The 26,370-nt window shown below is 39.3% G+C and overlaps 1 protein-coding gene across 3 annotated transcripts in view; it reads right to left on the bottom strand.

The window, feature by feature from the left end:
- Positions 1 to 3,635: 3,635 nt before the first annotated feature.
- The window catches only part of LOC121400591 (granulocyte colony-stimulating factor receptor-like), a 33,425-nt gene continuing 10,690 nt past the window's right edge, over positions 3,636 to 26,370 (bottom strand). For all 3 annotated transcript variants that reach the window (XM_041583973.1, XM_041583972.1, XM_041583974.1), the window contains exons 3-16: positions 22,435 to 22,734; positions 19,632 to 19,755; positions 18,782 to 18,969; positions 17,309 to 17,463; positions 16,314 to 16,467; positions 15,234 to 15,316; positions 13,565 to 13,775; positions 13,187 to 13,372; positions 9,113 to 9,211; positions 8,473 to 8,619; positions 7,616 to 7,756; positions 7,409 to 7,505; positions 6,901 to 6,979; positions 3,636 to 5,828 (exon numbers count right to left, since the gene is read on the bottom strand). In XM_041583973.1, coding sequence (XP_041439907.1) covers positions 5,391 to 5,828; positions 6,901 to 6,979; positions 7,409 to 7,505; positions 7,616 to 7,756; positions 8,473 to 8,619; positions 9,113 to 9,211; positions 13,187 to 13,372; positions 13,565 to 13,775; positions 15,234 to 15,316; positions 16,314 to 16,467; positions 17,309 to 17,463; positions 18,782 to 18,969; positions 19,632 to 19,755; positions 22,435 to 22,734 — 2,402 coding nt within the window. In that variant the 3' untranslated portion in view covers positions 3,636 to 5,390. The remainder of the gene's footprint in view (positions 5,829 to 6,900; positions 6,980 to 7,408; positions 7,506 to 7,615; positions 7,757 to 8,472; positions 8,620 to 9,112; positions 9,212 to 13,186; positions 13,373 to 13,564; positions 13,776 to 15,233; positions 15,317 to 16,313; positions 16,468 to 17,308; positions 17,464 to 18,781; positions 18,970 to 19,631; positions 19,756 to 22,434; positions 22,735 to 26,370) is intronic.

Genomic DNA, 26,370 nt, shown 5'->3' on the forward strand with positions numbered 1-26,370 from the left:
CCTTGGTGCATATTTACAGCATCTGAGTTCATCGCAGCTATCTTCTTCCGGCTGCTGGCAATTTCCGTCCATTTCGGTCCTTATGCAGTTGTTGCAAAACCGGTAAATTGCTCCAACTGTGCATGCACCACTTCGCCGGCAGCACCGGATTTCTCCCCTGGGCGCCCGATGCCTCAGGGTCCTATCGCCTGCTATCGGCTCACACCATTCCCCCTTCTTGCGCAAGTGTGCACATGCGCATGCATCGTAGCGCTGGAGAACTCTGCGTTCCCTATACATTCTAGGATGCGGCTGGGCGGCATGCCGCCCCTAAAATTTCGCCGCCCTAGTCCTGGGCCTTTGTGGTCTCGCCACAAATCCAGCCCTGTTCTCCAGTCTCTGTCTCAGCTTACCATAGATGACCCAGAAGATGACTGCTGTGAACTCCGATGCTGTGACTCAGCACCGAGGGGTAAGTAAAAAGTTAGGGGCATTTTCCCGGTGGGGTGGGGGGGAGGAGGGAAGGGGGGTTCTCTTTTAAAGTGCCAAAATGCAATGTGCTAAAGTTCCATAATCCACCCTCATCACAGACTTGTAAATTGCCTGTACTGCCTGGAAAATGGTATGGACACATCTCCAACAAACTACTGCCTGACCATCGATTTCAGTACAGTCTTCTGGGAAGCTTTACCTCATATTTGCATATCATTAGATTATCCAGTGACATGAAATATTCTGTTAGAGGAGTTGCTCAAGACAAATATATTTTAATGCCCTTTGGTAATTTAATGAGCTTTGTTTCTATGTAAAATCTGTCCTAGGGCCTTGCTAGAACAGCTGGAATTTTTTTTAGGTTTAGAGTGATACCTCATTCTTTGCAGCTGGATATACAATAGATTATAGTATAACAAGAAAAATCCGAGAAAATGTTTAAAGGAACTGCCATAGAAATGCAGAAAACATTCTAGTCTGCCTGTCTAAACGCAACACAAAGGGTTATGTCACACACAGTGCTTTCTCTATCAGTCTTTTTATGCCAACAGGAAAATACTCAATATTACTCATAACTGTAGTGGCAACTGTCTGTTGCATTTTAATACCTAAATATATTCCAAGTATGCAGTGATAGAAGGTTGCCATTTAATTTACTGGCAGCATGAATGAGTGGTCTTTAAATAATTTTTGGGAGCACTTAACATCCATAACATCACATGCAACACAATACAGAAAGGCATATCTGAATCCAGTGCCAATTAACATCGGGAGTAAAGCAAATGGTGCATACACCGTTCTGGAACCTTAACGTGGATAACTGTGGCATTTAAAGGGATACTGGTCCTAAGTGAGGTTCCCAGAAAAATCAGAAGTGAATTAAAAGTTCACTAAATTAAAAGAGAAACTTGCAGTTTATAATGTAATATTGTATAGAGCTGTCTTACCAATTGTGTTACACTTATCTTTAAGTAAATCTTCCCTTGTGTCTGTAAGTATATCATTTTAACTAGCACATGATTCTAATACAAGGTATTACGGTTTATTGTTTAAAGCATCAACATTTTACAGAACATTGATATCAAATGCAACTGCATTTAGATAGCAAATACACTTATGAAATAGGAGAGTAGCTTATGCATTCACATAAAACACATTTATATCTACAAAATCAAACAAAAAGTACACACAACTACTTTCTATAATCAAGAACACATATTCTTCTGAAAGTACTACACAACGTTTACCAAAAATATATATATTTAAGCATAAATGTAACATTGTAATAAAAACTCTTTAAAGGCATAAAGTGCACTTTGTGGTGGTTGTACACAAGAGTGGGGTTACTATGAGGCACTTATAGAAATACAGTGTGCAGGGCAAAACGGATATATTTGCAGCAGTGCAGACTGTATCATACATAAGTGTACCTGGATATAGAGATAATTTATCATTTTACAGATTGACAAAGAAATGGACGTTCTCTTCTTAAAACCGCATGTAAAATGGGTTTAGGTTCTGAGCTTTGTCCCCTCTGTCCTGATCCAAATAACTTTCGTTGATTGGACACAAATAAACTTGCAGTTTTGTTGCCTAGTCCTACAAATACTTACTGTGATAATGTGGTATCAATGACAACCACAATAACAGAATCCCTTATCTCTTTTAAATCAATAGTCCACAAAGCAGATATAATCTGTTGCTATTTCTCTGGAACACTGTCCCAAAATTTGTGGCACTCGCACTAGTGACTTCCAGCTGTGAATATAGACTGCTACAAGTTGTTTATACTGTATTGGTTATAACCAGATCAGGTATAATCTCAGCAGCATTATCACTAGTGTGGTAGGGAACAAATGCGTGGCTCTAGTCTTGGTGTAGGAAGGAGGGGTTTGGGTTCCTAGAGCACTGGGCTGATTTTTCCTTGGGGTACAACCTATACAGTCGTGACAGTTTGCAAATGGAAGGGGGTCCGCGGTGCTAGGGGAAAGAATGGCTAAGAGGTTGGTGGGGTGTTTAAACTAGGCAAGGGGGGGTGGGTGAGATAAAGAATTATGGGGAAGCTAGGGTAGGTGGGGCAGTGGGATTAGTAAGGGGTTATTGGGGAGGAGTGAGGGGGGCATACAATTTACCAGTTAAGGAGGTCCCTCTGTTACAAGGAAAACAGAGTAGATAAGAAGTCAGCACTCACCAACGAGTTAGTGTGTCAATAAGGTGCACGTCTCAGGCAGCCACTTCCAGACGAAAATTTTGCAACTTTTGTATACAAGAGTTACAAGGAATACTAACTTAACATATAATTTTGTATACAAAAGTTACAAGGAATACTAACTTAACATATAATTCTCCACTAAGTAATGTAAATTTCAAAAGTAAAAGTAGTAACCTCCGCTGTATGCTGGCAAAAGCATGGAGTTTGTCAGGTAAAATGGGAGACCTAAAATTAATTGCATGCTCTAAAAATTAGGATATAAATGGTATCACTGAGACCTGGTGGGATGAAACATGTGACTGGACTGTGAATTTAAATGGTTACACCCTTTTTAGGAAGGACAGAGGGATTAAAAAGGGTGGAGGAGTGTGTTTGTATGTAAAGCCAGAATTAAAGCCATGCACTAAAGAAATAACCATACCTGGCATGCCCTGACTAAGTAATTCAATAAATATGCAAGTGCATGTATTTTAAAATCAGGGTTTTTTAGTTACATAGTTATGATCATAAAATTGATAAGCCATTATACCACGTCAAGGTAAACACCACACAAACAACAAGTTAGGGACCACTGTGTGGGGTTTACCTTGACATGGTATGGTGGCTTATCAATTTTATGAAACCCTGTTTTTAAAATACTGTACATGCACTTGCATATTTATTGAATTACTTAGACAGGGCATCAGGGAATGTGCATTGATTGACCAGATCAGTAGCACTTCCATTGTACCTAAATATATTAAAATTTAGCCTTAGGTGTGCACCCACAACCACCTTTTTTTGTATTTTCAATGTTGATGAATGCAAGGTTATGCACTTTGGACAGACATAATATCAAAGGCTATTGTGATACTAAATTCTATAGTTAGTATAGCTATGGGTATATAGAATTTATGTGAAAGTAGGGAGGGGTGTGTGTATGGATGCTGGGTTTTCATTTGGAGGGGTTCAACTTGATGGACTTTGTCTTTTTTCAACCTGATTTAACTATGTTACTATGTAACACCTGTGATTAAAATAATTTTCACATTTAGAAGGGGTAGCGTATACTGGAAAAAGAGGAGAGACTGAAGAAAGGTTTAGAACATACGGTATGTGAGGTAGAACTATTTTATAAATAAACCTGAAATGGTATAGACGAAGTTGCTAGGCCTAATGATCGAGTGTATCAATAGGTCTGTATACTGTATGCATGTGTATATACTGTAAATCTTTTCAAGGGGTTGAACAAATGTGAAATCTAATGGGACACACAATTAGGGATTGCAATGCCAAGCTTCAGATGAGGTCCTGTTGCATAGCCCTAAACTGTGGGAATACGATTACAATTTGAATGAAATCTAGAGAGGGACAGAACTTTCCAGGAAAGGGAACAGAAGGGCTGAAGCATAAAGAGGTAGTAGGTGAAACTTATGGACCCAGAAGAACATGAAATCTCAGTAGGGATTGTATGGAGGACAAAGTATGGGTTTGAGGTTCCCCATCATGTCTGCATATGCCTACATTACCACCCCAAAATACCCTATCCATATGTGGGGCATAGCAATAGGAGTAGCAGATCCAGAAGTGGTGAGAACTCTATGGGATTCAGACTGATTTGTAGTTTAAAATATCTTACCAAATCTGGTCTCCTTTCAAACAGTTTGGGTGGCCTAGAGAGAGATCGGTCCCACTTATTGTCCACATTTCCTAGTTATGCCACAGACCCTGTTGGTCAGATTGTTCTCCCACCCAGTGCTCACACTACATTTTTTCTGTTAAAATCTTATAATGGATACAACAGAAAAATCTGTTTCCTGAAAAAATACATTTTTGGTAGTTTTTGATGTTGCAAATTCATGCTGGTATGGGGGGTGGTTCTGCTCTGCCCCTCCACTGTCATAAGGCCAGCCTCTTATCAGAGGCCTCTTATTGGAGAGGCATGTTGCATAAGGCGTTCCCTGGACAATCATACGATTGCTGCAGTAGCTGGCAGAGGATAAAGGTGCCAGCCTTCTGCTTTATTATGGAATTTCTAAATACCTTGGATTATCCTGAGCATTAAATTCCATACCTGTTCACAAGGCTTTTTAAGTAAGGAAATTTAGATCAAAGGATATACTGAGAAATGGCAATGAGAGTAACAATTTGGGGAAAATGAAACAAAACAGCTTTTTCCATCTTTATAGTCTTCATGATTGGGGGAAGTCTTGCTGTGTTTGCTTAACTGACTGCTGCCCATATTTTTTTTAAAAATCATTGCTCACGAGCTTGGAGCCGATGAGGTCCCTACATAGCTATTCTGTTATTGGAAAAAGACAGGACTACTATTTGCAGTCCTTATGTGGATTTAATACTGTAATATAGAAAAACAGGGGTTTGAGTAAAATAATCAAACTACTGAAATGGCACATAAGGCTCTCTTGCCAATAGCAGTTCCTTTTAAAAAGTCCTTGTATGTTGCACTACCACGTTTCCTTTATAGTTAGCCATTTTTGTTAAGAAGGCAATATTCTTAATGCAGAATGTTTGGTAGTGAAGGCTACAAGTCAAATTTAGTCATTATATGCCCTTTTCTCAGTTAAAGTCTCCTCCCTGCTTCAGTGCTATGAATGTGTGCTGTATGATGTACATGTGTACTCCTTTCACATAAATTTACATGTGTACACCCAGCATTGTATACAGGTATGCTTTCTCAGTCTAAAAGCAACTGCTAGATCCTTCATTCCTAAAAACTGAAGATATCTCCATCCTCTTGGATCTTCAGTGCCTGCAACAGAGGGAAGTTGCTCAGGTTCTCGTCTTCAATAAGAAAGATGCTATCTTCTTCATTGTTACTGTGAAACCACATATTCTCATAGGTTTGGGGGCTGGGAGATGTGTTGCTAAGGAGAGGTTGTGTGGAGTTAGACCGTAAGTGGGAAGTTGATGTGGGACTTTGTCCAAAGTATCCTGTTATCACCTTAGCATACTGCACAGTGTCAGCAACATTGATATAGGGCCTCTGGACCCCAGCATCATCTGTACTGCATTGTGGTTTGTGTTCAAATGAAACAGGAGTGCATTTGGTGACATCTGTAGATGGGGGTTTCTTCTCAGGCCACCCCTCCAGAATTGTGAGATCACTCGTAATCATTTCTCTGATGTTAAGTGACATCTTGGGGGTCTACAGGATGTAACATCCAAACAAGTAATTACATTTCTTTATTACATAAATAATTAAATACAGTAAACATAAACTGTTTTGTATGTCCAAGGTATTCCTTATAGAAGAATTCCCAAAGATTGAGGTTGCCCCAGCTGGATGGCCCTGTCTGAGATTAAGATAGCTTGACTGGGGTGAATGTTGATTTAATGTTCAAGATATTCCTCAAACCCCAACTCTTGGAACTTTATTAGAATCAATGATACTACAATGTATTTATGTATATGTAACCTTATTACAAGGTAAAACAACCCCTAATCTTATGTTCAGTCAGAACATTGCCTCAAGTGGCAAAGCCAGCATGTTACCTAAGGTGGAAAGAGCTGGTTACTTAAAGCTGAAAATTCCAGTTCAGCGGTTAGTGCCTTGCCCTGAACCCCCTGCAAAAGTGTAAAGGGTAAACGCTGGGGGTAATGTGGAGCAGCATTACTAAAGCTGCCTCAGTGTGGCAAATATTATAGAGTGCACCCTGCTTATAAAAATGTGTGGCGAGAACTCAAAATCTGTACAAGTCAATACGTCTAATGGACCCTATGTGACAGCTAGCAATAAAAACATTAACTTCAGATATTTTCTTGCTATTGAAAAATCAATTGTTTTGCAGCACTACAGAATTAACTCTGAAATAACATAAGGCAGATTCCAAGAATTAGCAGCACAAGGGTAATTTTATAAGGTGTTGCTGAAAGCTCATAGCCCCAAGAGTTTTCAGCCAGTTGGTGCCTGTACACAACCAAGGTGCCTTTTTATCTAGAAAGTAAGTGTTTGATCATAGGAAATAATAGCTGTTGGGGGATACAGCTGATAAAAACAAGGCAGAAACACATTGTCAAGCAGCTTTGTTGGGATGAGATGTCCAACATCAAATAATTATCCCTGGTTCAATGTGGCTTTGTTTTTTTACATTTATACATTTGTTACTGAAATCCCATTGCGCTGAATAATGGCCTGCATATTTTATTGTAGAACAAGGTTTGAAGGATGCTATAAATCCTGAAATTTTCCAGGAATCTCCAATATTAATTTATTTTACCTCATGACATACTGGCCTCCATTTCCCCATGCTGCTGTTTGCAGGATCTGGTACAACTTGCCAAAACTTATTCTTCACTCTGTCAAACAAGAAAGCAACATGAACGGCTTACTAGTACTGTTGAACAATGAATAATTGTAAAAATATGCTGCTGACATCTAACTACCAGTAAGCTGGAGACTAAACTTGATCAGAGAAAAAATATTTGAAATTACTTGTACATAGCACATTCTTACTGGTGAGACAATAGATCAACCTTCTTGAAGGGCAATGCCCATGCTTGATACAAAATACAAATTTAATACAGGAAAGTAGTTTGTGAAACAAAGTACAATAGGGCCCATAAAATGTGAAGATAGTAGTGAAAGAGGTTAGTGCACGGTTGCTAGTTATGTTAAAATGTATTTTATACACCCCATACCGAAGGACATGGAATCACTGCCCAGAAATGGGTTGTAGAGGACTGCTTTAACCCCCAAACTCTTTCACAAGAAATGCAGAAATTTACCCTTTATGTTTTCCCAGGCAAATGAAGGAGCTTCCAATAACAATCATCACAGATGACATACACAGAACCATTATTAATACGTGGATCTCCATCTCATCTGGATAATAAAAGATTGTAACAATTAAAATATATTCTGTTATGCTGTATCTAGTACAGGGGCTTTCCAAACATTCATTTGTTTACTCACTTTGCCACCTTTATACTTACCTAAGAGAGTGGTATAAATCATGAGGACTGATCCATTGACACTGCCTTCAGATGTTGAGCAGCTTAAAAGCACAGTGTACATTCCTAAAGGCTGCAGGTTCCTGATCACAAACCTTGTCAAGTTGCTGTTCAGCGTCACAGCTAAAAAATGAGAAAGAAAAGCAATATGAAAAGTTTTTTTCTTGAATATAGATGAATAGGTGTCCCTGGTCCAAAAAGCTATAGTTTGTTAACATGTGTAATCGTGAGTTTGTATGAATGAGAAGATATGAATTGCCTTAATGAGGGAATAGTTTAAGTAGCTAACCTGTGCTGCACCAGTGCTTGCATATAATACAATCTATAAAAATAATTGTATAAAATCTAGTTCAAAATAGCCTTTAGGGGGTTATTTATTAAAGCCCGATTTTTTCTCATTGGCCATTTAAAGGGGAAAAACAGAATTTTTTAGTTTAAAAAATCTAAAATTGTTCCTGGATTTATGAAACCCAGAGGGTGTTAAAAATCAGAATAAAAAAAGTATTCCAACACAGACCTGCTGAGTTCATGTAGAAGTCAATGGGAGAAGTCGAAATGATATCCTGATCTGTGCTTGGTTTCACACACTAATCCGAACATTTTGTGGTTTATGGGCGTAAAATCTGAAAAAGTGGCGGTATTCAGCCATCAAACCCGAAAAAAGTTGCAGTTTTCATTTTTTTCGCGGTTTTATCAAGTTTTTTCCCAAACAAGACATTTTTGGGAAAATGTATTAATAGATAAGGGGAAACGTTTTCAGAAAATTCTAATATAATTTTGGATTTTGATAAATAACCCCCTGAGTTTTGTAATGACTGACATCAGTCTACATAACTTACAAAGTGTTCTTCTATCACTGTCAGTCCAGAAGACGGTGTAGTTTTTTATAAATCCATGGCGTCTCTCCAAGGGGACTGGTTCCCAGGACAGCTGGGCTGATGACTTTGTGACACTTATTAGTGTAAGTTTGGGGGCAATTTCTGGAACTGTAAAATTATGAAATTATAACAAAAACACAGGAAACACGCAAGGAACACGTGGATATATACGGTAGCTGTAAGACTAGCTAGGGACACCCGTCAAGGATTCAATGCAATGTGTCCTCTGCACACCCGTTTTCTCAGCCAGCTACTATGCCAGCTTGGATCTTGTTAGGAGTATCAGTTTCACTAATCAAGTTATGGTTAGTTAAAAGACAATAAAGCTTCACTTGTTTACTATTCTAAAATGAAACATTTGTAGCAAAAATAGGGTTGGTCATTACCAGCCCACTATCACTGTCACATCTCATAGTGGTATCAGGGAGGCTGCTGCCATGAGGCGAGTTGAGAAACTTGCCTCAGGTATCAATAGCCCGCAAGGTAGCAGGGGTGGCGAAAAAGCTGCTCCTGGTAACTTTAGTAGCCCAACAACCATTCTCTGCCTATGATTCTCAGTTTTAATAAAATTACAAGCGTAATTTCGGTATAAAACACCCACCTCCTTGTCTGGAATAGGCATTAACCTGTACTGGGGACCCAACTTGATTTTCATAAACAGGATAAACCCAGACAGTGTACTGCTGAAAAGGTTCAATATCTGGAAGTCAATGAAACAGGTTAAATCTTAAAGAATAAAGACAGAGGTTAAACAGCCTTTGCGCATGTTCACTAGGTACACTTTTCAGATTTAATGATGGTTAGTTAGAGCTAACAAATAGCTGCATAAGGGCAGCACAAGACCCAAGCAGTTGGACTGTAGTGTACATGGGATCTTTTCTGAACTTTTAAAAAATCCCAAGCTCCATTATAAAAACAAAACAAAAAAATACAGTCAGCCTCATAATGTGGAAGTTAATGTGGGTCAGTTATGACCTCCAAAGTCATTCAGATGCGCAATTTAGGGAGGCAGAGGTGCAAGCTGCAATGTGTGCCTGTCTTTGGGTAGACAGTAAGGACAGGGCTGGCCTGTACCATGTTACACTGTGCACCTAGCCTCAGATTTTTTATCCAGCACAAATGCAGCGTAGCCATTCCCATGGGCAGTAGTGCTCTAAGGAATGTACCTCTGCTTGGGGATAAGTAAATTACCACTAGTATAATTATATAACAGGAGACATGGGACAGGGTCTTTATAATTCTGATTTAAGTACCATATCATTTTGTTTAGGTTCTTAAAGGGAAGCTATAATCAAATACAAAAATATTTTTATTGCAGTTACTGAAATAAGCAGAATATTATTCTCTCTTCATGTCGGCTCCTGTGCGAACACACTCAACAGATTTTGCCTCAAATTATAAGTCTCACACTTCTTTGGCAAAATCCGCCAAGTGTGTTTGCACCGGAGTCGAGACAAGGCTTTCAGAGTAGGGTCGGGGGCTGAAATTGGCCTGTGGATTTTAGCTCTGTCTGACCCTAGACTTAGTTAATTATGGAAAATTATGGAACCGTTATCTGGAAAACCCCAGGTCCCAAGCCTTCTGGATAACAGGTTCCATACCTGTATTTGTACTGCTCTGTTCCTTTTTACTGTATTTTTAGACAAGACACTTTCTGCCAAGCAGTATGTTGATTTTTGACAAAAGGCATGTTCTTCTGTCAAAAGATAGTGCAAGGGAGAAAAGTGTATTCTGCTGTAAAAACATCAAAAATAATCCAGTAGCACACTGATGAATTATCAAATAGTGAAAAAAGTGTGTATTCAGTCCAAAAATGCTTCTGCTGTAAATAAGCAGAATAAGTAAAGAAGTGCCTTTTTTCAAAATTAAAGTGGTCTTGCAGCAGCTGAGTATAGAGCAGCAACTATGGTACCAAGAGAGTGAAAAACAGCAAATAGCAGATTCAAATAAAAAAAAAACAGATATTGCACAGTCTTGTACAGGTATGGGATCCGTTATCAGGAAACCCATTATCCAGAAATGGCCATCTCCCATAGACTCCATTTTATCCAAATAATCCAAATTTTTAAAAAAAGATTTTCTTTTTTTCTGTATTAATAAAACAGTAACTTGTACTTGATCCAAACTAAGATGTAATTATTCCTTATTTGAAGCAAAACCAGCCCATTGGGTTTAATAATGTTTACGTGATTTTCTTGTAGACTTAAGGAATGAAGATCCAAATTACGGAAAGATCCGTTATCCGGAAACCCTCAGGTCCTGAGCTTTCTAGATATGAGGTCCCATACCTGTATTAGCTTTTGTCATTCAAAAACAGGTCAGGCTACACTAGTTTATTAATCATGGAATGATTTCATATTACCTACAATGCTTGGGAAATGGGGGTTTCCTGATAATGTTTTTTTTCCATAAACTGAATCATCATACCAAGTCTGCTAAAAACATTGAAGCATTAAATAAACCCAATATGATTGTTTGCCTCTAATATAGACAGAGAACAGTTTTATTATTACAGAAGGAAACAGGAATAATAATCTCCAAGGGAAATGGATAAACTTTTTGGATAAAGGTTTACCAGATAAGGGATACCTGTAATAGAAAATACATCTGTACTTGTCTGCACATGCTACTACCATTCCCAGGGTAAACAATTGTTAGGACTAATTTACTATTGCTCCTGACTCAACAGCACTAAAAATTGTACCCCTTAGTTCCCTGACACAGAGGGGCAAATTTACTAAAGGGCGAAGTGGCTAACGATAGCGAAAATTCGCCAGTGTGACGTCATATCGTTACTTCGCCGTTTTACTAATGGGTGCTGGTGTAAATTCGCTAGCAAAGTGGACCTACTCTAGCGCTACTTTGCACCATTACACCAGGCGAAGTTGCGCTATGGGCGAAGGGACTTAACTACGCTAATTCACTATCTTGCGCATTTTACTGAACATTACCTCTTGCGCCAGACTTGCCTTCGACACTTCAGACCAGGCGAAGTGCAATAGAGTAGATAGGGCTTGCTTCAAAAAAAGTCCCAAAAAAACGTTGGTGTCTTTTACTTTTTTAAGGGTGATAGGCTGAAAAAGATCGTAAATTTTTTTGGGGGTACCCTCCTTCCCCCCTACATTTACTAACATATGGCACCTAAACTATACAGTGGGCGCATGTATAGGGCAAAATAACAACTCTATTTTATTTTATGAAGCTTTCCCAGGCTTGTGTAGTGTAATGTATTTGCTGCTACATATACGTCCATTGTACTTTAACTTGGCGCTGTATGCAAATTAGGCATCGATAGCGTAATTTCGCTACCTTTTGCCTCCCTGAGCGCAACTTCGGATTTTAGTGAATTAGCGGCGCCCTGGCGAAACTTCACCTGGCGAAGTGCGGCAAAGTCATCACTGGCGCAACTTCGGAGGTAAGTAAATTTGCCCCAGAGTACCATAAATGGCACAATTGCTGCCCCTTGTAATAGAGGTGCCTTGCACCCATTGGCTCATCCAACTTGCATGTCTAAATGACCTGCATGTTAGGGGGCCTATGTCTATGTCCCTCCTACCTCCTTCCCATAGATATGCAGCTCTTTTTCAATTTGTTGTAAAGTGTTGCAGATTTGGGCTCAACATGAGAACGGTAAAGAGGGCTGTTTTTTGCTCTTTACACCTTGCCTGGCAGTAATAAATTAGCCCTCGTATATAAATAAATTAATCAATTGAAAGGGGAAAGGCAGAAGCTTATAGCTAATAAAAAAGTTAGCTATGCATTTATACGGGGGTTGGGGACAGGGGGGTACTACTGTACCGGGCCTAAAGGGGAGCTTGGCTGTGCTGCACCTTTCGAAATAGCTGGGCCACCCTTGACTGCCAAGCCGAACAGCCGAAGTCCCGAAGAGTCGTAGTTCCGAAAAGCCGAAGGTGAAGTCCCGAAGCCACAAAAAGACCCGAAGTCACGAAAGGAACTGAACTTGAAGTCCCGAAGCCGCAAAAAGACACAAAGTCACTGAAGGGGTTAATTGAAGTCCTGAAGTCACGAAAGTAGCTGAATTTGAAGTCACGTAGCCGCAAAAAGACCCTAAGTCACAGAAGGAGCTGAACTTGAAGTCCTGAAACTGCAAAAAGACACAAAATCGTGAAAGGAGCCGAATTTGAAGTCATGAAGCCGCAAAAATACCCAAAGTCGCGAAAGGAGCTTAACTTGAAGTCCCGAAACCACGAAAAGACGTGAAGTCACGGTAGGGGGTCATTGAAGTCCTGATGGAGCGAAAAGACCCAAAGTCACGAAAGGAGCCAAATTTGAAGTCACAAAGCTGCAAAAAGACACAAAGTCACAAAAGGAGCCGACTTTGAAGTCCTGAAGCCACGAGTTCAGTTCTGCTGAACACTGATAAGGTGGCCTTTATTATAATCATATATGTTCTTTGAACTGTGGTGTGCACGGGATCTGGGGTGGGCGAAGCCAAGGGGGCCTGAAAATGTTGTTGTACGGGGCCCCAGTGACTTCTAATGTGACCCTGGTTGGGTACATCCATGAGGTGCACGATATACTTGTTTGAGGTACCGTATATTTCCCATGATTATTATGTAGCAGCAACATATTCAGCAGCATTGTAAATAAATGAACATTGAACATACAGAAAGGACCAATAGCCGAGCTTACAATCTAAAGACATTGTTCCTACCTTGCAAGATGGAGGTGCTGCTTCCTTCTGGTTCAGTTTTCCATTTGAAGTCGCTTTCAAGATTTTGTGAGCTTTTTCTCCACTCCAGCACATAGCTCTTAGCCATGGTTTGCAACCTCCACTCCACAGCAAGGCTGTTATCAGTATTGGGTAACACATGGATCCAGGAGACAGGCATACCTGGAACTTCAATGGCGTTGACATGAAGTTATTTTACTAAAAACATGTAATCTGTTTAAAAGTTTGCTGGCTCTGTTTAAATTACATCTGAGCTATGAAAGTGCCTAGGGCATACATAAATTACCCCTATAACTTACTTTCTAAAAATACTTAGTACTTAGTTATGTAGTTCTTACATAGTAAGAACCTTGTACTTACTTTTTCTATCTCTAAAGTCAATTTCCATTCTTGGTGAATGCCCAGCAGTGTTATAAACCCATAGATAAGCACCAGTTGCTTCATGTGGCAGATGGAAACTGCAGTTGAGAAAGGTTGTATTGCACACCACATTGCCATTCCAGTATGGCTCTAACCTGATACCCACTATGTACCAGGGGTTTTCAGAGTTGGCTTCTTCCTTCTTTAGTGCCTAATGGAGATCAACATAAACAGCTCTAGTCCTATGACCTTATATTGGGCAATGGTAGCTTAATTCAATCCTCATTTTAGGACAGTGGTGTGTAGTGGATAGTAACCACTTTTGAAATAGTGGATAATCCCAAAGTGGCAATACTCTACATTATATCCCCCTCCTCCAGCAATTAAATATATTTTAGCATCTGTAACAATATGTTTCCTTATTTTATGATAGTTCTCCTTTAAGAATGAACTTGATGCATCTACTCAATGCTAAGTGAGAGTTTTAACTCCATATGCCACCCATTAGCACAATGCAGAACCAGTAAATATATTTATTTTTAAAAATATACAAATTAATAAAACTAAATAATGTAAAGAAATATAACATCTTCATCTGGTGGTTCTTTTTCCTTAATGGACTGGTAGGTTCAGAAAGATAACAGCAGTTAATCATCTGAGGTGTCAGTCTATAGGCTGAAAGTTATACTTAGCTAGCTTTAGTATGAAAATTGAGTGTAGCTCAGACTATAGACACTCTTTGAAATCCACAGGGCCACAGATATAAAAAGTGAAAACGCTGTTTATTTTAATTTAATTAAACAGCAAATATGTCCAATGACCCCACACGTTTCGTACCCTATGGGCACATATTTATTAACTAGGCACTGACATGATAAAGTGCCTATAGGGCACCAAATGCGAAAGGCCATCAGAGATGTTTACTTTTAATTAAATTAAAATACAGTATTTTTTACTTCATGCTTGCGGCCCTGTGGATTTTCTAGCATGCTTGGAACTCTCCTTTGATAGTATTGCTGATGGTTTTCCGCACCCTTGAGTTGAGGGTCTTGGGCTGTTGCACCTGAACCACCTCAATATGGTAAGTTTATCAACACGTTATTTTTGGCATCTTCTCAGTGATTGAAAATAGCTCAGCTAGGCAGCTTATTCATGCTATCAATCACGCCAAATAATATTTAAAGTGTTTTATATCCTTTTGGTTCAATGAAGTAATTCAGATGTAATTTTGTATCTGTAGCACAAAAGAGATTGTTTCCACTGAGAACAAAAAAAAATATTGTTGTCCGAAACTGAAGAGACACGTTACTGTAATTTCTTGCAAATGACTACACTTAAAAGCAGATTTATACAACAATAGCAGCCAATGGGTCTTATTCTACTAAAAACTATGCACAAAAGCATTTGCAAGTTTGTGCACATCAAAATGCCATACACTAGGTTGCTCCTATAGTAATCAGAGGTGCATGGAAGAGCTGACTAGCCACTGACCAGACATAAAGTAAAGGGCTTTTTTGTGATTGTGGGTATGATAAAAAATTGCTTGCAAGTAAGGGTCATTAAAAATATATGCATGTAAAATGCACTGTGGTTATACTCCTCCTATAACGATAACTGAAGGAAATGGAAACAAGTGTTTCATATTCTATTTAAAATGTAGGTACTTTACCTTCCACAATAGCTGTATTTGTGTTGGGCCATCGCCTGTAGCTTCTAGAACCCTCCACCAGGTCTTCACTTTACCAGTAGGAGCTTTATAATAAACAATACAATCTTCTATTAATGACAGTGTTCTATATATAGTGAATAAAGTACCCCCTCTTGTAAAATATAAGGATATTAGAAGTTACCGAGGAGTTTCATGACCATATAAAAACACGAGGCCGAAGGCCGAGTGTTTTTATACAGGTCATGGAACTCCAAGGTAACTTCTAATATCCTCATATTTTGCAACTGGGGGTACTTTATTTATTATAATACACACGTTTTAGGGAGTCATGTGACAGAAATGACATCAGAACTCACCGTTTATAACTGATGACATCAGAACTCACCGTTTATAAGGATATAATTTACAAGATATTCATGGCTTTTGTGTATTATATATATATAAAATACATGGTATCACTAGGAATATTTAGACCTCCCACATTAAGGCATTTAGAAAACAAAACTTTCTTATGGTCCACTTAGGATTCGGATTTGACTGCAAAATTGTGCTTAGTCTAGTTATACCTATGCTAGTTTTGTTTTATTATATCTTTCTTAAATGAAAAATCCAAATAAGGTGACCCTGCTATTTTGACTTTCATTTGACCAGTTCAAATGGGGATGTCCTTATTAGACCCTGTTCCTTGGCTTGCTATGTTGCTTTTTTATCTACCCTCTGTTAGAGAATTATAATGCAATGTGCAATTGTAATAGAATTTTAATAGAATCTTGGGCAATATACGGTATGCTATAGGAAAAGTATTAAAAGTTAACATTTCAGTACTTCTGTATTACTGAGCGATGCAATGTGTGATGGTTCACTACTGCTGTTCTTACTCTCTGTTGTAAGTTAAAATGTATAAATAAACACTTTTAAAAAAAAAAGTTAACATTTCAATTAGACAAATAAAATGACGAATAAAACAAAAATGGATAAATAGTGACGCCACTTGCTTCAGTTTGAAAATATATTATGACCAGTGTATCATAATACAGTCAGGTGTACCATTCTGTGTCTTGAAATTTAAAAAATACAAACCTGATTCAGATGTGAGCAAACTTGTATCTGATCCCCACTCACTCCAGTATCCTTTCATAAATATTCGAATGCAGCGGATTTGGAAATGATATCTTGTAGCAGGGGAAAGGTTGCAGTATTCCAACTCATCTGAATCTTTCATTATGGGTTTAGTCTAAAGTCATAAAACACAATTAGACAAAGACTCCCTAGCACTAGGAGCAGACTGGCAATCTGTGCAAATGCTAGAGGGTCTGCTGTAAGATGCCATATTTACTATTTTTGGACCTGTAGGGGGCTGTTTGGGCCTCTGTGTATTTGAATTGCCAGAGCTTATGTTGATTCCAGTCTGGACCTGCCTAGCACCCCTAGATTAATTTGGGCTCCGTAGCACACATATTTTTACTAGCACTTTCCAGGATTAGTAATATTGTAATCACAACTCCTGACTGCAGTATAAACACAAATTAAAAAATGGCCGGCATTTGACTATGCTTGGATTATACTTAGATTTGAATTCCGTTTATGCCCTCTTGCCACATAAAATCTACAGATCAAGGGGCACATTTACTCGAGTGAAGGATTAGAATAAAAAATACTTCGAATTTCAAAGTATTTTTTTGGCTACTTCAACCATCGAATTGGCTACTTCGACCTCGACCTTCGACTTCGAATCGAACGATTCAAACTAAAAATCGTTCAACTATTCGACCATTCAATAGTCGAAGTACTGTCACTTTAAAAAAACTTTGACCACCTACTTCGCCACCTAAAACCTACCGAACATCAATGTTAGCCAATTTGTGATCGAAGGAAAATCGTTCGATCGATGGATTAAAATCCTTCGAATCGTTCGATACGAAGGATTTAATCATTCGATCAAACGATTTTTCCTTCGATCGTTCGATCGTATTAAATGCGGTAAATCCTTTGACTTCGATTTTCGAAGTCGAAGGATTTTACTTCGACCCTAAGTAAATGTGCCCCTTAGTATCCAGGTTTGTACAATAACTTACCTCTGTCCATTGGTTCTCTTCTGCCTTTCTGTAGCGCAACTGATACCACTGTTCAATAAAACTCCCCGTTTCTGACTTTTTGGTCTGAATCCTGACACAGCCGGGGTGAGACAGGAGTGGTGCTGCTTCCTTTATGACTGGAGGATCCAACTTCACTAAATAAAGAAAGCAGAAAACTTAAAAAAATGCTTCATTGTCCTTACACATAGCTATTGATATCATTTTGACAACATTTTTAATTTTTAAGGCAGTTTATTGAAATACTGGAGTGTTCACCAGCTTACAGAACACAATTCCTGCTCCTATATACTTTTGGTGAGTTCCCTCATGACATATGAGCCTTTGCGGACTACCAGTAATACAAGTTGGAATGTTGGGTTGTCCACTGTACTCTCTCCAATCCAAATACTTTTGAGAAATGTATTTGTCTCCTAGCTTTACCCTCACATTCCCAGTCTTTCAGTCAATCTCTTAGTTGTTCCCTTTGCTCCTTGCAATGACAAAACCCATCCACTCTGGGAGTTCCTTTTAGGGGTAAGTAGACTTCCTCATGAGTCCTTCCTAATAATCACAATTAAATATGTTTACACAGGACAAGCTTCCTGTAAAGTCTGCTCCAATATGTGAGCTGGACCGTGAAAAAGGAGTGTGTGGCCCACCTGTTCCTTCCACGAAATTTCAGCTCCAGGACCATACGGCAAGCTTCTCTGAACATAGAAAACATATTCTATTTAGAAACACCTTCCCTGGAGCTTACAACTCCCACTACTGGGGAATCAAAGGCAAAGTTCACTTTTTGACATTTTGCTTTAGTCACCTGTTTCCAATATATATTGGAACATTTATAAAATTTGATTTAAAAACTGCCACTATCCTGTATCCAGTAATAAAGGGTTCAGCAGAACAAAAAACAGTTTGCCTGAATGTTCTGTAAAATGATATATCATTACCACATATCTATCTATCTATCTATATACACAAACAAACAACACTGAGGGCTCATTTATGTCCATGGGCAAAGATCAATTTCTCCATGTTTTTTTTTTCCACAATGAAGCATTTTTCCCCCAGAATTCCAGCAGATGTAAATGAGCCCTTATATGTTGATCATTTCATGTAACTATATGGCTAATGTCTGAATGGGCAAACAGTAGTACACTTTAGTCATTATCTGTCCTAACCATGGCCAGTAAGAGTAGCGATGGTATAACATAGTCTAGCAACCATCATTATTGTTTCCATTATTGTAGATCAGTAATTGTAGTTATTCAGTAGTTATTGTATTGGGGAAATCTTTATTCATGCTGTATTTCAGAATGCTAAGGAGATGCGTTAGCTTGCTTTGAATGTTACGGAATTACTACTAAGTGAGGGGTGACGAGTAACATGTGCCCACTGATTAGTTAGTATTGTTTGCTAGACTTTTACACTATTCCCCAATGTAGAAACAATTCAGAGTAGAGAGGACGTTACCATAGTTCATTGGTGTGAGACAGAGATAGGATGAGATAACACGTCCCAACTCGTTTTGCGCTGTAATCCATACTGCATGTTTCTTGTAGAGATGGTATTGAGTACGAGGTATGGCGCATGATGTCTCACCAGGTCGAGGCACACAAGTGTATTTTTTTCCCTCATATGGTGTACAGTTTTTATTTGTCCTAAAATATAAATAATATAAATAAAAAATTCTGGTATTTGCAATTTCAGCATGTTCCGGCTTTGCTTTATCATGTAAGTTATAATATATAGTACAGCTGAAAAACTCAAATAACTATTTGCTTCTTGAATAAATTACAAGGATACACCACCACTTTATAAATGTCTACATTAACTCAATGTTGAAAATGACACGGCCAACATTTCCTTTGTGCAGTTTGTATTGTGTATCATGTTTGTTATGTGGGTGGTATATAAATCAGAAATAATGTTCTGTACCAGTAGACTTGTAAACAGAATCCACACAAGCCTTTATCAGTTATATCTTTTAAGCTAAAACACGGCCTGCTGAATAACAGACCGAGAATCAGCCCCTTACGTTGAATGTACCTGGATCCATTATTGTGTCAGCCCAGGTGCAGATACACACTGCAGATTCCAGTGCCGAAAAGCAAACATGTGTGTGCGTGTGACTACATTCAGGATGACACACTGGTGCAATAAGAAGTAACAACACAGTTGTGCAGCTTGTGTGGCTCACTTGATCCTTTTTATGTTCATGTATACCTGATCTTAACGGTGTGGCCATGTGGGGTAGAGCCATTCGTAATTCAAGACTTGGAGTGCGTTGGAGAATATTTATATATTATAAATCAGTACTTACTCAGCAATTGAGAGAGTAGCATTGGTCTTTATCAGGGGGTTACTCCCAAGTTGCCAATTGCATACTAGCCTTTCATCTGTGAGGTTTAGGTGGCAGGTCAGATTGGTCGGTTTAGCTGGAGGATCTACAACAATATAGAAATAAGTGTAGTAGATGATATACATCACAGTATTTGAAGTGGATATGATTTTTATAAACCGCTGTATAAATATATTTCATATGTAAAACTAGAGACTTAAGATTTGTATTTAACAAATACTGTCCTTTTTTTAATTATTTACACATATAGTTATGGGATCCCTTTTTCTAAGTTTCTAATGATGGGAAGGCCATCACCCACAGAGTTCATTTCAAACAAATAATTCTATTTTTTTAAGGATTTTCTTTTTTCTGTAATAAAAGAATACCTTATACTTGATGTTAACTGAGCTGCATAAATCTATGTTTGTGCTAAAGAGATCCTTATTAATTAATGTTTTCATGTTTTTATTAGCTTATGGTACATATGGTAGTTCCAAATTCTGGAAAGACCCCTTATTCAGAAAACCCCAGCATTCTGGATAATGAATGCCATATGTCTATATAACTATGGGGATAGTATTTCTTAATGCTTCTTTTATATTAGGCTCTATAATTCCTAATTTTAGATTCAATACTGATTTAGGGGGTTATTTATCAAAATCCAAAATGTTCTCACTATTTTCTGAAAACCCCTCCAACCAAATGCACCTGGACTTTCCCCCCTATTTATCAATACATTTTCACGAAAATTTCTTGTGCAGGTAAAAGACTCGTGAAAAAATCAGAATCATATGACTTTTTCGTATTTGTCTTTCGGATTTGATGCCAGAAACCTGGGACTTTTTTTTCGGGTTTAACGCCCGATACCACGAAATCTTCAAATTATCAAACGAAATCCAGAACAGATCAGGATTTCTTTAAAATGTCAATGGGACATTTGCCATTGACTTCTACATGAACTCGGCAAGTCTGAGTTTGAGTACTTTTTCATTCTGACTTTTAATAAATCTTGAAAAAGTGTTTTTCCCCTTTAAAAGTAAGACCAGAAAAAAAAATTGGACTTTAATAAATAACTGCATAAGTGTTAACTGTATTACTGCAGAGAGGAGTACTGTCTTGTATCTAGGGGCAGAAGTAAAGGATTCTAACTTGGTGGTGCCAAAAGTTATGCACCCCCAAGTTATCGCATGTACTTACCTGAAACCCCGGGCCAGTGCTCCTATCAGAAGAAAACTGCACCGGCCCTGGATTCTTCCAGTGAGCACCTTCGAGTGATCGTCTTCCAACATCATCAAATTTCCGGGGCAGATGCATGCTCAGTAGACCAAATAGCCAACGTTTTCTTTAAAGTTCAGCTTTTTGCGCTACTGTGCATGCTCAGCCACGAGAAAAAAGAAGCAGGAAGACAATCGCTCTTTGGTGCTCGCTGGAGGAATCCCAGACCGTTGCAGTTTTCTGCTGATAGGAGCACCGGTTTCAGGTAAGTACATGTGATCACTTGGGGTGCCTATCTTTTGACACCCCAAAGTTAGAAGTCCTTCTCCTTCAAGCACAGGTAGGATTTGAGTAGAAGTTTAAGTACAATCATACTGTATTTATTTATGAATTCTTACACATATAATTTGTACTTACACATACCTCCCAACCGTCCCGTTTTAGGCGGGACAGTCCCGCTTTTATGCGCCTGTCCCGCTGTCCCGGAATGTAGCCTTAATGTCCCGCTACACTGGGGCTCTGTCGCTCTTCCTGGTGCGTTTTTTGCCGAAGTCTCGCGAGAAGAGACTTTGCCGTGATGTCACAAGCTGTGCGGCGTGCGCGTCTCCATCTAGTCCCACCCTGTAAGGAGGGGGCAGGATTCAGAGACTTGTGCGCGCTGGGACTCAGTCTGGGCTGGGAGCTGAGGCGGGGGGAAAGGCGAAAGCCGCTATACAAAGGAGCCTGGCTTTCCCGGAGCTTTCATTTTGGATCCTTTGGCTGCCAGACTGCTATAGCCGCAGCACACACTGTCACTCGCGACGCTCGCTTGTTTTGGTTCTACTGCGGCGTTGCGCCTGCGGCCAAACCGATGGAGGAGGAGTCTGGCGGTGTCCGAGCTCTGCTGCTACAAAGTGTCGTGTCGGGACTTGAGAGCTCAGCTGCATAAATGCCCGCAGAACTACAGGTGTGTGTAATGGAAGGGCACAGTGGGTTCCTGGGGTGTGTTGTACAGCTGCTCACTATTAACAGGGGCACGTGTCAACCAAGGGGAAGGGGTGTGTTTTTGTAAAATGGGTGTGTCTTTGGGGGGGTGTCCATCGAGTGGGCGTGGCCAAAAAAAATTCGGGCGCGCTAAGCGCGGCTAATTTTTTGTCCCTCTTTCCTATTCTCAAATGTTGGGAGGTATGCTTACACAATGCAGGTTAGAAATTTGTTTTAAGCTATTCATCACTTGGGAAAGCCACTACATATACAAGGTGTGCTAATATACTACAAGGCTGCATATATCTCAAGAGGAAGCCGACACAAATTTATATTTGTATTGCTCTTGTGGGTTCTGAACCTGACCGCTAACATCCCCCACATCATAGAGCGACAGAATGGGCTAATTGAGGCCTAGCTAAAACTGATATGTCTGCTGCCACCTGTCTTTGTCTGTTTTTAGACCTCTATTTGTTTCTTATCTTATCCCTCTCCTTTCTTTTCCGTTGTTACTTTTCTGTTTATTTTTTTGTGAAAAAAACCCTAAAATGTAAAAAAAAAAGAGCAATAAAACCTAACAATCTTCTTGAAATATGAGACTCACAGCCAGCATTAATTTCCACTCTGTCCATTAGCTGTATTCCTTGATCCATTCGAAAGTGGCAAGAGAGCGCTGCAGAAGTCTTGTTGAAACTTCTGAAGTAGATTGAAGACATATTTTGATGAACATCAGTGTGATCTTTACTTGGGATGATATTTTGGTCTAGTTTCCAAATCACTTGGGCATCCAGGTTCAAACCAGGGCAGACTTGTTTGCCAACAGCACAGGATGCAAAGAGAGGGGAACCAAGCTGGACTGTGTGAGATTCTATGGAAATGACTCCACACGTTTTGGCTGTCACACCTGTGAAGATGGGTGGAATTAGTAAACACACTCGGCTCCAAATGTTATATTAATTAAATACATAGCCCTTTTGAACATCTGTTAGGTTAAAGGAGTGGTTCACCTTTAAATTAACTTCTAGTATATTACAGAATGGCTAATTCTAAGCAACTTTTTAAATTTGTCTTCATTTTTTCCTTTTTATAGTTTTTGAATTATTTGACTTTCAAATGGGGGTCACTGGCCCATCTAAAAACAAATGCTCTGTAAGACTACACATGTTTTGTTATTGCTACTTTTTATTACTCATCTTTCTACTCAGGCCTCTCCTATTCATATTCCAGTCCCTTATTCAATCAATGCATGGTTGCCAGGGTAATTTAGACCCTAGCAACCAGACTGCTAAAATTGCAAACTCATACCTCCCAACTGTCCTGTTTTTGGAGGGACAGTCCCTCTTTTGACAGCTCAACCTGCAGTCCCTTGTTTGTACTGGAAAGTCTCTTTTTTCTCTGCACTGAACAGCCAGAAAAAGAAACAAAGTTTCTAACTTAATTGGCTTTTGATAGAGAGCCCAAAATAGCCACAGCGGCAGAAAAGATACTTTTGTAACAATTTCAACAGGTCCCTTGGGAAAAGTAAGACTCACAGCTTAAAGGGCAATTCACCTTCATTAGCAAAACTTTCATAACCTGACAAATTTTAAAAAATGAGCATGGTAATTAGGGGGTGTGGCCACAAAAATGGGAGTTGTCCCTCTTTTTATTTCCAAAATGTTGAGAGGTATGCAAACTGGAGAGCTGCTGAATAAAAGGCTAAATAAAAAAAACATAAATAATAATAAATGAAAACCAATTGCAAATTGTCTCAGAATATCACTCTCTACATCATACTTAAAGTTGATATATTGTTGAACAACCCCTTTAATGGGATTTCAATAAGCGTCGTCAGACAATAATTAAATAGACACATGAAACCATTCGTTCCCATGGCATATACAGTATATATTAAGTCATGACTTGTACTTGCAGATGTGTATAATACCTTACAGATACAGTATTGTTTTCCCTCAATCTCATTGGACCCAGAAGATTCAGACGGGGAAATTCACTAAGGTGCGAAGTGGTGAACGCTGGCGAAAATTCACCAGCGTTAAGTAAGTTCGATACTTCGCCTATTTACTAATGGGCACTGGCGAAAATATGCTAGCGAAGAAGACTCTAGCGCAACTTACGCACTCTAACACCGGACGAATTTTCACCAGGGCTAAAGATCGTTACTGCGCAAAGAAGTTGATTTTACTGAACGTTACCTCTTACGCCAGACTTGCCTTCACCAGCTCAGACCAGGCAAAGTGCAATAGAGTAGATAGGACTTCAAAAAAAAAAAGTCAATTTTTTTTCTAAGTCCCAAAAAACGCTGGCGTCTGTTCCATTTTCATGGGCTGCAAAAGGACGGAATAATTTTTTTTGGGTACCCTGTTTCCCCCTTACTTTTCATAACATATGGCACATAAACTATACACTGGGCACATGTGTAGGGCAATAAAACATCTCTATTTATGTTTTATGTATTTGCTGTAACATATACGTCCATTCAAACTTAAGTTCCCGCAAATTCCTCTTCACTAGCGCACCTTCGCTACCTTTCACTTTGCTGAGCGCAACTTTGCATTTAAGTAAATTTGCCGAGCGCTTGCAGCAGCAACTGCAAGGCAGCGGAGGGGCCAGGATCGCCCCTGATTCATTTTAGCTTAGTTTCCTCAAGCTCAACTATCTTGAATAATTTTGCGATATATCTGCCAAATCAATATTATTTTTTGTTGTTGTAGCTATGTAGTTGTAGTACGGGTATGGGACCTGTTATCCAGAATGTTCGGGGCTTGGGGTTTTCCGATAACAGATCTTTCCATAATTACCTTAAAGGAGGAACAAACCCGTAACATTAAAAAACCCCTACCGCCTACCCTTTGTAGACCCCCCTCCCTTCTCCCCCCCAGCCTAGGTGGTAACCGGGGCAAATACCCCTAGCTTTTTACTTACCCCTCGGTGCAGATTCTGTCCCCCGCCGTTCATGGCAGCCATCTTCTTTTCTTAGTAAACATAATTTTCATTGCATGCGCAGTTGGAGTAATTTTCCGGTCAACTGCGCATGCACCAAAAACGAAGGTCTGCTTACAAAGTTTAACGAAGAAAAGATGATGCTGCCGTGAACTGCGGGGGACCGAATCTGCACCAAGGGGTAAGTAAAAAGTTAGGGTACCACCTAGGCTGGGGGGGGAGGAGGGAGGCAGGTCTACAAAGGGTAGGGGGTTAGGGTTTGTTTCTCCTTTTAGTATACTTAAAAATCATGTAAACATGAAATAAACCCAATAAGCAGGGTTTGCTTCCAGTAAGCATTAATTATATCTTTGTTTGGATCAAATATAATGTTCTGTTTTATTATTACAGAGAAAAAGAAAATAATTTTAAAAAATTTGGATTATTTGATTATAATGGAGTCTATGGGAGATGGCCTTTAATTGGAAACTTTCTGGATAATGGGTTTCTGGATAGCCCATCCCAAACCTTCCAACAGGGCTGGAACTAGGGGTAGGCAGAGTAGGCATTTGCCTAGGGCGCAAAGCTGGCAGGGCGCCAGGCACGTACCTCCTCTGTCGCCTACCCCAAGTCCGGTTCCCTTCTCTGCCCGTTTCTTCACGCTTTTTTGCGCTTCTGCGCATGCGCGTGAACTTCACACATGCGCACTATATTGCAAATGCGCGCAAGCGCACGCGAGCGTAAATTTGCGCTTGCGCACACCAACCAGGCGCCGCGACTGCCCGGCCGGCCTAGGGCGCCTGCCCAGCATGGCCCGGCACTGCCTTCCAAATCCCTGTTATGACAGCTGTCATTCACACTGGATTTTTATTGAGTAACTGTGTGCAATAACTTTAAGGAATATTTGTTTTATTCAGCAGTTTAGTGTAAGTGGTATTAAGCAATGGTTGGGCTGTGCTGGGCATTATTTTAAAATTATTAATACTTGTGAGGTGTAAGGGGAAATAGGGTTTGTTGGGATAGGGAAATGATGAAATAAAAAAAAATCATGTAAGAAGAAGTGGAAAAAAGAACTAGTTCTACTAGTTATGTCTTACATACACACAATTAATTGACCTACATTTGTATTAAACTTAACGGGGTGGTTCGCCTTTAACTTAACTTTTAGTATGTCGTAGAGTGGCCATTTCTAAGCATCTTTTCAATTGGTTTTTAGTATTTATTTTTTTTATAGTTTTTTAATTATTTGCCTTTTTCTTCTAACTCTTTCCTGCTTTCAAATGGGGGTCACTGACCCCATCTAAAAACAAATGCTCTGTAAAGCTGCAAATGTATTGTTATTGCTACATTTAATTACGCCTCTTTCTATTCAGGCCCTCTCCTATTCACCTTCAAGTCTCTTATTCAAATGAATGCATTGTTGCTAGGGTAATTTAGACCCTAGCAACCAGATTGATGAAATCGCAAACGAGGGAGCTGTCGAATAAAAAACTAAATAACTCAAAAACCGCAAGTATAAAAAAAATTAAAAAACCAATTGCAAAGTGTCTCGGGACATCACTCTCTACATCATACTACAAGTTAACTCAAAGGTGAACAACCCCTTTAACTGAGTTAC

This window comes from Xenopus laevis, chromosome 2S (genome assembly GCF_017654675.1).
Source record: "Xenopus laevis strain J_2021 chromosome 2S, Xenopus_laevis_v10.1, whole genome shotgun sequence".
Lineage (NCBI taxonomy): Eukaryota > Metazoa > Chordata > Amphibia > Anura > Pipidae > Xenopus > Xenopus laevis.